Source organism: Mytilus edulis, chromosome 1 (genome assembly GCF_963676685.1).
Source record: "Mytilus edulis chromosome 1, xbMytEdul2.2, whole genome shotgun sequence".
NCBI lineage: Eukaryota > Metazoa > Mollusca > Bivalvia > Mytilida > Mytilidae > Mytilus > Mytilus edulis.
Genome location: NC_092344.1, coordinates 45,575,729 through 45,589,259, shown reverse-complemented (window position 1 = coordinate 45,589,259; position 13,531 = coordinate 45,575,729). Strand labels below are relative to the sequence as shown.

At 31.7% G+C, this 13,531-nt stretch overlaps 1 protein-coding gene across 1 annotated transcript; it reads left to right on the top strand.

The window, feature by feature from the left end:
• The first annotated feature begins 331 nt into the window (after positions 1–331).
• On the top strand, positions 332–730 carry LOC139518775 (salivary glue protein Sgs-3-like). Its single transcript, XM_071310368.1, has one exon. It carries the CDS (start codon positions 332–334, stop codon positions 728–730), a length of 399 nt encoding a protein of 132 aa, XP_071166469.1.
• Positions 731–13,531: the final 12,801 nt, after the last annotated feature.

Below are 13,531 nucleotides of genomic sequence, written 5' to 3'. Positions count from 1 at the left end.
GTCCATAGATCAACTATCAACGCAACAGAAAACATATGATGCAACAATTACATCAGACGTGACGACAAAACAAGGTGTCTACCACACCAGTTACACATAAACAAACTACTCCATTAGAGGCTACGACAAAACTGACATCTGATCAGCTGGCGACTTCAGCTGAACTAACAACGCAGCCTACAACATATGATGTAACTACTTCTCTAGACGTCACAACAAAGTTGTTGACGTCTCCTGAGATGACTACTCGAGAGCTTATTTAACACAACTTACAACATTTGATGTAATTACTTCACAAATCATCACCACAAAAACGACGAAGAGAAATGAGATGACGTCTACATCTGACCAGACAACGCAGACAACACCGTATGAGGTAACTTCTGCGCCCGATAAAGCAACAAAGTCAGCATTCGTTAAACCTTTGCCTTCGACTAGTTATATGTTAAAAACTACACTAGAAAAAACAACAAATCCGACGACAGGAATTGAAACACTATCCACAAAAGAAGGTGATACAACAAGATCCGACACCACAAAACAGCCAACAATAACAAGCACAACGCAATCAAAAACGTTCGAATCAACTACACAAGAAGTAACAACAGAAGATCTGGAACTTACGATATTGTCTACAACAGACCACAAAACAAAAACAAGTGGTCAAACAACACAAACATTAGACACATTAGCAACCACAACAAACTTACAAACCATAAAAATTCAATAATAGTAAGTTTTGTTGCGATTTGTCTATGGATGCTGTTTGCAAAAACTAAGTTTTTCATCAAGAACTGACACCACTGAATAAAATATTTTACAAGCCGCTTATTTTCGAAATCTGAAAGCGCCATCACAAATAACCAAATATCAAACTAAGTGTTAACCTCATCAGAACGATGCGTAATATGTCTATACGCTAACTTGCTTTCCCCCTTTTATTAAAGTTTGAGCTCCTTACTCGTCTCCTCACTCGTCTGTTAGCAATATGTTTGTCTGAGTTTATGTTGTCGGAACGACTGTCCATTTTGAAGCATAAAGATAGTCATCTATGTATAAAAAAAAGATCTTCGCTTCATACTTGGTTGATATGCATCAGATTATAACTACGTAACACTGCATGTGGCCTCGGGTAGGTTTCATTGTTATTATCTAAAGAAATGTACAGGAACGGATTGAGGAGGGTGCCCGAGCCCCCTAATGAAGCTTCATTCAAGGTGAATCCAATTTTTTTTACCGCTTTCACTACAATACAGTTTGGCAATAAACGGTGAAGTTGGTTGGGTGAACTCAAAGGAACGACGATGGTGCAATATGATAAGGTATTGGAACAAACATATATCAATGGACGACACTCGTATATGTAAACGCGTCTTCAATTGGGACTACGAAAAATGCATGAACAATTGGTCATCCGAAGTGAAAAACATAATGTCAGTTATAGAACTAGAGAGCAATTTTATTACAAAAAACACATGCGATTCACTGATGTGTAAAACATTGCTCAAAGATAAATGCTCCCCAGATTGGCAGAAAGGTTTAACAAACTTTCCGAAACTACGAACATACAGGCTCATAAAATCTGAATACTGCTGTGAACATTACATTGAACTTAATCTTAACCGTACTCAAAGATCCACAATAGCGCAACTCAGGTGTGGCATTCTTCCTCTCAGGTTAGAAACTGGTCGTTTTGTAGGTGAAGACGAATGTGACCGTTTGTGTAAAATGTGTAGCGATAACTGTGTGGAAAACGAATTTCATTTCCTTATAAACTGTAACTTTTATAACAATCTGCGACTGCAAAATTTCTCACAAATAGACAATTTATGTATACTATCAAATGAAGAACAGTTTAAATATTTACTATGTCAACATCCGAGAAAAACTGCTAAATATCTATTGCAAGCTTTCAGTAAGAGAAAAAACTTTTTATATGAAAATTTTCGATAACATTTTATTTATTTTTGTTCGTCGTACCATTGAAATTTATGTTTAAAGTGACTTATAGACCCATAGGGTCGGGTGTTCTAATTATTGTTTTTATATCTCACTGTAATATATAATATTTTGTGAAAAACACATGTCACTATAATAAATAATTTACTTACTTACTTACTTACTATATATAAATTTCTCTTGGTCCGAGACCACAATTGTCGTCCCTTGATATTTCGTTGTCCCTAGTGTTGACAGTGGGTTACTTGCCATTAATTTTTAAACCCCTTCCAAATTTATTTCTCCATGTTTAATACCTCAAATTGCAAGTAGGGGGTTAAATTACACTGTAAAGAATTCGAAATTTGGGTCCAGAATTTTAAAGGAAAGTAGTGATTTGGTCCAGCTGAAAAAGGTTTAAAATTAGCACTTCGGAAGCTGTCAAAAAATTTCAAGACGCTCTAAACATAAAATTGTCCATATTTTGAGTTAGAGCCGATGAAGTTTTCTATAATTTTGATATAATTTGTCCCAAAAGTAGTACAACACACTGTAAAAGTTTCTTTGAGAAAGCGCAGGTGGGATTTTTTTGATTTTCATTTATGTTCTAAAAGAAATGCACTTCGAAATAATTGTGGTCTCGGACCTTTTGTTAAAATCTAAAACGTTGTGACATACAAGAGCGAATCGTACAAGTTGAGTTATGTGAACACCGTAAGGTGGTGACAAGGAAACGTCACCATCTAAAAATAGATAATGAACGATAGGAAATAAAAATCATCTCTTTATCATAAATTTTAGTATAAAGCTTTCCGTTAATGATATAGATATTAAAATAGAGGAAAGGGCAGTGGTTATTGTAAGTATTAGCTTTATTCAAAGTAAGTTCACTAGGGTATATTTCTTTAGTATACATACTGAAGTCGTCATTATTGAGAGCCTATATATCATCCAAATATCTAAAAGTATTATTTTTGTATCAGATGTTGTTTTGATGGGTCTTTGCTGATTTTTGTCATAAATTGTTAACTCATAGCAATAAAAAAAAAATAGGTCCGCAATAAGTGGTGCACAGTTAGTTCCCATTGCTATTCTGTCACACTTTTATCATAATGGCCAATCAGCTCATGTTGGCGACCGTAAAATTTCTTGGGGATGACTCTTTACTTTGGAATTGTCATAACGTTTATTTCTACAATATCTATTGTGTTCATATAATGCTTTTTTACAGTGCCATATTCTCAAATTTTACACATGCTAAAGAATTTATTTTCAAAAGACATTTTCAATAAAAAATGAAAACAAATATTTATATAAAAGTTGTTCAAGCATTTGTTTATATGTAAAACTCACAAAATACACAAGGGCCCAACTTTGTACTCTGTACGTAAGACTTATGTTGAAAATCTTATTCATTTCTTAAGGACAGTTGCAATATGTTTCAATATATTGTTTAAGTTCGAGGTCTAATTTGATAGATATGTATTAAATTAATTAAAAACATAGACAAATACATGTATGTATGATGCAATGGTAATGTGATGTAAACGGTAAAACAAGAAAATGAATAATAATAACTTCAACAAATAAATAAATAATGATAACTTCAACAAATAAAATAACACTGATAACTTCAACAAATAAACAAATAGATAAATACTGATAACTTCAACAAATAAATAAATAATGATAACTTCAACAAATAAACAAATAATGATAACTTTAACAAATAATTAAATAATGATAACTTAAACAAATAAATAAATAATGATAACGAGTTGAATACATACTGAAAAAGCACAGTTTACCCTACTCAAATGACAAAACTAGAAAGAAAAACAAAATAATTATTTCATTTAGCTCAATGCAAAGTTTTAAAATTCATATGCTTGTATTTAATCATCTTCAGAAATTGTTTGTACTGGTAAAATGTATAACTGAAAATAGTTTTATAATTGGTTGTTTCTGCTAATGCAAGTCACTTAAACTTTTGAATTTCTTTTGAATGTTTGTGTCAATCCTATCAAACTCATTTTGTTAAATGGGGAGGTGTCTTCATGTCTTTCTTTTTTGTTCCATATTCTGTACAATATCTATGTTAATGTGCAGTTCAAACATTTTTTAATGATGATTGATAAGGAGTGTAACTCCCAGTTTTTTGTGGGTTGCGTGTTCCTTCCTTTAGGTTTCAATGTTGTGTTTTATGTGCTGTTGTTGTTATATTACTCTTCTCCCTATGTAACCATGGCGATGTCAGTTTATTGTCGACTTTTGAGTTTGAAAGCCATTTTTGTATTTTTTGCCTTCAGTCAAAGTGGGACAACAGATATTAGATGGACAGCGAAACTCACAGATATAAAATAAACTGACAATACACAAGACATAACATAGAACACTAAAGGCTTAGCAATATGAATATATTTCTTTCACTATTGACCAAACACTACAAGTTTTAGACGATCTGGAGAAGGTATATTCTGATTGAGGTTCAGGTCAACAATACGAATTTAAGATAAAACAACCTTATGTGATTGTGTGTTGAATCTCAAAAATGTATAACTCAACCTCTCGATAGCTCATGCTCAATGTTCACATACAAATAGAGCACTGCTTATTAAGCGTTTTATAACCAGAAAAATAAATATTTGCATCTTTAGCAAGAAACAGACAAAAGAGTTTTGTTTCATCTCATTCATTCAAAAGTTTTGTGTTACACGTACATCTCACAGAAGTTTAAAGTATACACTGCAGAGAGACAACATTCGATAGTCCTCAAACGGATCGATCTGGACGATTAATGTCTTATCCACTTCTTATTTTCAAATTGAAAGAAAACCAGTATGAAACTTTACAAACTACTATACTAGATTATGGAGTGTGTGTCCGAGCGAGAACTGCTGTAGTTCATTACTTTATGAATATTTATCAAAAAGTAGTATTATTTGGTCGGGTTGTTGTCTCTTTGACACATTCCCCATTTCCATTCTCAATTTTACTATTCATCACACAGAAACATGACGCAAGGATGTTATTTATCATAAACAAAAAGTAACGAGAGGATAACTCGTCTACTGTCCATGATACATTACAAGTGAAGTAAGGATATTACTAGTACTATCCAGTATACACAAGAAGTATAATTTATAATTCTTTATACATGTTATACGCAGTCGATAGAATTTATATATTTTGTTAATATTCCTCGTGCTTCTTCTTCATCTTATTAACGATATTAGCGATAAGAGCCGGTTTGTATTTCAGCGTTTTTTGGTATTGATTATTTATGTGGTTTCTAATGTCGAAAAGATTTCAAACAACACGTATCATACGCACAATAAAACATTAGTCTTCTGTCTGCTTCATGGTACAGGACAGACCTAGACAAAAGAACCTACTGAAATGATAAAATTGCAGATAAAAAAAGATGCCTACTGTATTGACTTATATAATTAGCTACACATATCTCATAAAAAAAACTTATTAAGTTGCATCATTCGTATATATTTCTCCAGACAGAAATTAATTTCTTCTACTTTGCCAAAATGCAGATTTAGAACATAAGCTAAAGAATATGTTTAAAGTAATTAAAAAAAAAATCATGTCACCGATCTTCTACGAGTTCGTGTGGTTTCTTATTTATTATTTGTTACTGTTGATGTAAATGCCTTTTGGTTTTTGTGAGTCTTTGTTTACTCCTTGGTTTTGATTTTGATTGTCTTTTGCTAAAAGTAAAAACAACATTTATTAGTGAAGTTTTAACACTTTGATTTATGTCCCCTTACACGACTTAGTTGACAATCTCGATAGAACAAATCCAAATATTTTGATTTTTATAGATCAGTCTGTATAATGCATTAAATAACATCTATTTTTTTAAACCAAAACACAGTCTAACCTATTAAAACTTGAAATGGAGAGCTGATAAAAACAGTATATAAACTTTAGTGAGTATTTGTTTTTTAGAACTGAAAATAAAAAAAAAAAACGCATTTTGCCTATTTAGATTCGAGCGTCAATGATGAGTCTTTACAAAATTTAATCCTGGTATCTATGATGAGTTTATTTGTTTATAGAATGTATTATCATGTTTGTATTTTTGCAATATTTAATATGCATAATTAGCCTTTCAAAAACTATTTCGATTTGTTCGGACATAAGGAAAACAATTAATTATCATAATTTGACTATTCTCACACATGTCGCTACCACAGCATCAAAAAACATTATATAAGGCAAGGAAAATCGCGAAATTTCTAAAATATGTATTGCAAAAATATCCCGGTTTCATTCAGAGTAATTCGTTAACTGTGATTTGAGTTCATGAACAAAATGACATTGATATTCAGAGAGTGACCTTGAAATTCTGGCAACGTCATTCAGTGGAGACTTATTTTTAATTTTCAAATATATACAGGACATTTACATGACGTATTTCATTCAGCTTCTAAATAACGGTGATAAAGAATATAGATCGATAAGAACTGATGCATATGTATATGTACATAATTAAAGTCTTCAAAAGGGGTCTATAAAAAAATATATAAAAACTTTTTTTTAACTTTAAACAATAAACAATAAACAATTAGCAATATACTTTATTTGGAAACACTCAGACACATATTTACATGTGCAACAATGTAAACAAGCACGATTTATAAAAAAAAGGGAATTATGTTAAAACGAAGTGACCGTAATTGCACGCCTCCGGCAGAATTTGGGACGAAAAACGTTCGTCGTAAGCTATGCAAATTACCTCTCTTACTTCAAAGGAAAAATGGGCACATAAAAGAAACGACTTCGTTAACTGCAGTTCCTTAGACTTAAATATATTGTCGCTCAATTGTTATGGGATTATGAACAAAATGCAATATCCCGAATTTATAGAACTCATTAAATGTTATGACTTTATCTGCTTGACAGAAACAAAAACTGATGATTTTGATAATGTTGATATACCAGGTTATACTTTTAAATTGAAAAATAGAAAAACTAAATCAAAAGTCAAATCAGGTGGTATTGCATTTGGATATAAAAATGAATTAGAAAATTATGTGCAAACAATAGAATCCGAGAGTAATTTAGTATTTTGGGTTAAAATTTCAGCCAATTATTTAAAAACAGAACAAGATGTTATGATTGGTACAGTGTACATACCACCCGAAAATTCTACTTATAAGGTACCAGATTCAATAAATATAATTGAACAAGAATTTCTAAAATTTTCAGCCAACCATGAGTCTATTTTGCTTACTGGTGATTTTAACAGCAGAACTGCTGCCAATTTAGACTTCTATGAAATAACAAATACCAATCATGACACATCGGATAATTTTAATATTGATTTTTCAAACAATTTACACAAGTTTCATTTGCTACGTATTAGAAATAGTTGCGACAAGACAAAAAACCACTTTGGAAATCTACTTTTAGAAATGTGCAGAAATAACAATCTGTTTATTTTAAACGGAAGGGTTGATGGCGATAAAGAAGGTTTATTTACTTGTCGCCAGTCTAGTGTGGTTGACTATTTTATTTGTACATACAATTTGTTATCATGTGTTGTAAATATGTCTGTACTTGATTTTTCTGCTCTTTTTTCCGATGTTCATTCGCCTCTGAACTGTAAGCTAGTCTTCAACTCGAATGATAACATCGTCGAATGCGATGACATTTTAATAAACGATTTGGCATGTCATGAAAGAAAAGGCTTCAAAAAATGGGATTGTGAAAAAGTAGCCGAATTTTTTAGAAATATCGATAGAAATAAAATCGATCAATTAAATAATGATTTAACTATGCTGAATACCAGTATACTGGCTCAAGAAAATATTAATAAAATAGTTGAATCTGTAAATGGTTTAATGCTGGATTCAGCCGAAAAGGTGTTTGGATCTTTTACTTATAAACGACATGAAAAGAAATGTCGAAAAAAAGTTATTAAACCTTGGTATGACCAAATATGTTGGGAAAAAAGGCGGTGCTTTCGAATATCAAAAAGAAGATATAAATACAATAAAACATGTTTAAAAAGAGAGGAGATGAAGAATACAGAACGTGAATATAAGAGGCAAATGAACATTTCTATTAACAAGCATAAAAAAGCCACGAGAAAAAAGATGAATGTTTTAAAAAATAGTAATTCTAAAGAATTTTGGAAGATATTGAACTCGTATAAAGAAAAAAAAAGGAATAATATTCCTGTTGATATACTTTTTGAATTTTTCAAAAATTTAAATTCGTCAGATCCTGACGCTGGTGAAGAAATTATTATAGATGAGAATAACGAACTTAATTCACTATTAAACAGTCCTATAACGGAAAAGGAAATTTTTGAATGCATCAAAAATCTTAAGAATGGCAAAGCTTGTGGCGATGACTTCGTCATTAATGAATATATTAAGAGCACCACTCAGATTTTCATGCCAATCTATGTAAAACTGTTCAATATTGTATTTGATACTGGAAAAGTGCCTGAACTTTGGCTTGTTGGTAATGTTATACCTTTTTATAAAAACAAAGGTGACCAGTCAGATACACAAAACTACAGACCTTTTTTGTGCTTTTATTGATTTTGCTAAAGCTTTCGATACAGTTTGGAGATCTGGTCTTTGGTCAAAACTCATTTTACATACAGTGAATGGGAAGATGTATAACACTATATTTAATATGTATAAAAATGTGAAATCACGAATTTTTAGTGATGGGGAACATTCAGACTACTTTCCATGTAATGTAGGTGTAAGACAGGGAGAAAATTTATCTCCCATACTTTTTTCTATTTATTTAAATGATTTAGAAAGCTTTTTTCAGAACAAAAATGTAAATGGTTTGAAATCTTTATCAGATCAAATAGAGAACGAACTAAGTATGTATTTTAAACTGTTTGTTGTATTGTACGCAGACGACACTGTACTTATGTCAGAAACACAAGCAGATCTACAAAAGTAATTAGACGCTTTAAAAGAATATTGTGATACATGGAAATTAAAAGTCAATGTCCCTAAAAGTAAAATAGTAATTTTTTCTAAAGGTAGACCACTACAAAATGTTAGTTTTAAATATGCTGATATTGAGTTAGATATTGTAGAAGAATTTACATATCTTGGTGTATTATTTTCTAGAACAGGAAGTTTCACAAAAGCAAACTAGAGGCTCTAAAGAGCCTGTGTCGCTCACCTTGGTATATGTGAATATTAAACAAAGGACGCAGATAGATTCATGAAAAATTGTGTTTTGGTGATGGTGAAGTATTTGTACATCTTACTTTACTGAACATTCTTGCTGCTTACAATTATCTTTATCTATAATGACCTTGGCCAAGTAGTTTCAGTGGAAAATGTTAGTAAAAATTAACAAATTTTATGAAAATTTTAAAAAATTGACTATAAAGGACAATAACTCCTTAGGGGGTCAATTGACCATTTCAGTCACGTTGACTTATTTGTAAATCTTACTTTTCTGAACATTATTGCTGTTTACAGATTATCTCTATCTATAATAGTATTCAAGATAATAACAAAAAACAGCAAAATTTCCTTAAAATTACCAATTCAGGGGCAGCAACCTAACAACCAGTTGTCCAATTCATCTGAAATTTTAGAGCAGATAGATCTGGACTTGATAAACAATTTCTTCCACTGTCAGATTTGCTCTAAATGCTTTGGTTTTTAAGTTATAAGCCCAAAACTGCATTTTACCCCTATGTTCTATTTTTAGCCATGGCGGCCATCTTGGTTGGTTGTGCGGGTCACCGGACACAATTTTGAAACTAGATACCCTTATTATGATTTTGGCCATATTTGGTTAAATTTGGCCCAGTAGTTTCAGAGGAGAAGATTTTTGTAAAATATAACTAAGATTTACGAAAAATGGTTAAAAATTGACTTTAAAGGGCAATAACTCCTAAAGGGGTCAACTGACCATTTTGAACCTGCTGACTTATTTGTAAATCTTACTTTGTTTAACATTTTTTTTATTTACAGTTTATCTCTATCTATAATAATATTCTAGATAATAACCAAAAACAGCAAAAATTTTCTTAAAATTACCAATTCAGGGGCAGCAACCTAACAACGGGTTGTCCGATTCATCTGAAAATTTTAGGGCAGTTAGATCTTGACCTGATAAACAATTTTACTCCTGTCAGATTTGCTCTAAATGCTTTGGTTTTTGAGTTATAAGCCAAAAACTGCATTTTACCCCCATGTTCTATTTTTAGCCATGGCGGCCATCTTGGTTGGTTGGCGGGGTCACCGAACACAATTTATAAACTAGATACCCCAATGATGATTGTAACCAAGTTTGGTTAAAATTAGCCCAGTAGTTTCAGAGGAGAAGATTTTTGTAAAAGTTAACGACGGACGACGACGACGACGGACGACGGACGACGGACGACGGACGCCGGACGCCGGACGCCAAGTGATGAGAAAAGCTCACTTGGCCCTTCGGGCCAGGTGAGCTAAAAAGGCACAGGCTGATAAAGCAACAAGGGCTATGTACGATATTCTTAAAAAGGGGAGATTACATAATTTGAATATTAAATGTCAACTAGAATTATTTGACAAAATAGTTAAGCCTATATTTTTATACGGGTGTGAAGTCTGGGGAATGGGTAACACCTCTGTTATAGAACGTGTTCATCTAAAATTTTGTAAATTACTGCTTAATCTTAAAAAATCAACGCCTGATTATATGATATATGGGGAACTTGGCCGATTCCAACTGGATATTTTTATTAAATTACGTACTATTAATTATTGCGAAAAGCTTGTAACTGGGGAAAATAAAAAACTTCCTGTTATTCTATACAATCTTGTTACGGGTAGTTATAATGGAAATATAGCTTGGTGTAAGAATGTAAAATCTGTGCTTGATAATTTTGGGCTATCAAATATATGGAACACTAAATATTTTATAAGTAAAAACTGGTTGTATGATACTGTTAAATTAAGATTAACTGGCCAGTTCAGACAGACATGGTATGCTACTGTACAGAATTCTCCAAAAGCTCTAAATTATAAATTATTCAAAAATAGAATAAATTTCGAAACCTACTTTGATATTTTAGATGACAAAAATATTGCTTCTTTTTGTAGATTTAGAACGTTGAACACAAAAATTCCTATCGAAATTGGTAGATGGCAAAACATTCAGAGAGAAAATCGTATTTGTACTTTGTGCAATTCCGGTGACATTGGCGACGAGTTCCATTATATTTTAGAGTGCTCGGCAATAGACGATAGCAGACAACTGCTACTAAAGCATCATTTTATAAACAGACCAAATATTTTAAAATTTCAAGGTCTAATGAATAGTCGCAACCCGTCTGAACTAAACAATCTGTGCAAGTTTATAAGAATTATTATTAAATGCCTAGAATCTCCTGGGTAATCACTTTATGTCTCTATTTTACATTTGTATTTAAAATTTATACTATGTTAATTTATTTGTATATGTCTCTGTACCATTGTACTTTGGTTTATGAGAATAAAGATATATATACGGATTATCGTGAAAACAAACAAGTATGTCTACGCTATCTAAAAACTTCAAAAGAATTATCAGAATGTCTCCAATAAGAAATTTTCGTATTGTATCGTGAATTAGTCTGACTCTTTTACCACTGTTTTTTGTTTTAGACATGCAGTATTGCAGTTGCAAGTACACACTACCATGTAAACGACTCGTGTTAAATTAAACAGAAAATAAAAACGCCTAAACAAGAATATTTTACCAAATAAACAAGTGATACTTCTAGTAGTATTAATCTTGAAAAAATCAACCAATCATAGTGTAAAATCGTAGGTAAATAATAATTTATAATATTGCATGTGAGTGTGAATGCTGAAATATATAGGCTGTTTGTTTTATGGATTTGAAAATTAAAGAGGATTCATGTTTATGTGAAAAGTATAGTATTTAAGATACTGATTATACTAAGGTGTAACCAACAATCCAATTTTTATTCTTTTGTTGTTTTTTTGTGTATCACTCAGTATTGGTGTATACAATTTTGGAGTAAATTTTTCTTTTCCAAGTCCTAATTGAAGATTTTTATCAAATACGATATACAAATATAAGGTAGGAGAAGAATGGGAGGGGTGAGGAAAATGATGTTAAAATTTCGGGGCATTTTATAAACGACTATAATAATTGCTGACTGCATTCCTCGAGAAAGAGGAGGGGGCACTTTCTATATACAGGACGAAGTTATATCAAAAACTTAGATATGTTGTATTTTTTTGAAATTCATATTCGGGTTCTTCTTTTGACCTTACTTCAGCCATTTAAATTCTCAAGATAATATGCAAATACAGTTTTCTTTTCTCAGTCGTACATATGGATATGTCTTTAAAAAGTAATGAAACAAGAACTCCAACAAACCTTATATTATGCTTTTTCGTGTCTATTTAAAGAAAAGGGAAAGCAAGTGAGCGAGACAGGAAATGTTCGAATAAAATTGCAAAGTTGTGTCAAGTATTCGTGTATGAACCTGAAAAAAACCTAGAATAGATTTGCACGCAATATCAATATATTACGCTTGAGAATTTACAATAATTTGGAAAATGTGTTATACACAATGACTCTTTTGGTTATGACACTGCTGTACAGTTTAAAGTAGTGAGGAGTAGAATTTGTGGTGACATTTCAGCTGACATCAATAACGTCGCCGATTTTTTCCTTTATATTTTCCACTAAAAATCAAATTTCAAGGGGGATTAAACTTGAAAAAACTAGAACGGTTGACGAGGACTTTATTTGCACCAATGGATTCATTTTTGAATCACATTTCGATTTAAAAAATAAAAGTCTTTGGACCAACGAATTAGAAAATCTTGGTAGGGTAAATAAATTTGCCTATTATAATTATTTTCCCTTTTATCCTAGTTTTGTAGCGTATCGTGCTGATAATTCTAACGGCGTGTATCTGAAAAACAAAAAACCCTTTTTTATTTTATTTTCTGATGTATTTTTAAAAGCAGAACCAACATGTAAATACAAAAAAAAAATCTGTGTAGTAGTTAATAACGTACACTTTGCCTTTAAGGCGTATAATGTAGATTTTGAATCTTTTTTTAATTTTCAAAACAACCACAGAAAAATTGGACAAAAGGCAACCGCTTATGATGTATATGACATAAAAATGAGTAAAATGCTTACTAATTACCCTGATGTTAGAATCAAAGCACTTTTGTTTAGGTATATCCATACTGGTAATTCCGGGATAGTCGGAGATACCTTCCTCCATACAATCGCTTTAACAACCTTCTACACCTGTACAATTTACAAACATACCTTAGAACAAGAAAATGTGGATAGATGAAGACACCGTCCACCAGAGACCAACTGACATAAAAGTTAACATATATAGGCCACCGCACGGCCGTTAACAATGACAACCCCACCGCATAGTTAGATGATACAGGCTTCAAAATGATCAATGGAAACAAATCAGTTGTGGAGTTACGGCCTGATTTATGTACAAAATAATGAACAAAAAACAAAATGATATACAGAAACAAACGATAATAACCGAAATTCAGGTTCCTGATTGGGACTGTCAAGTAGAGAATACTGTGGATTCATTAATATT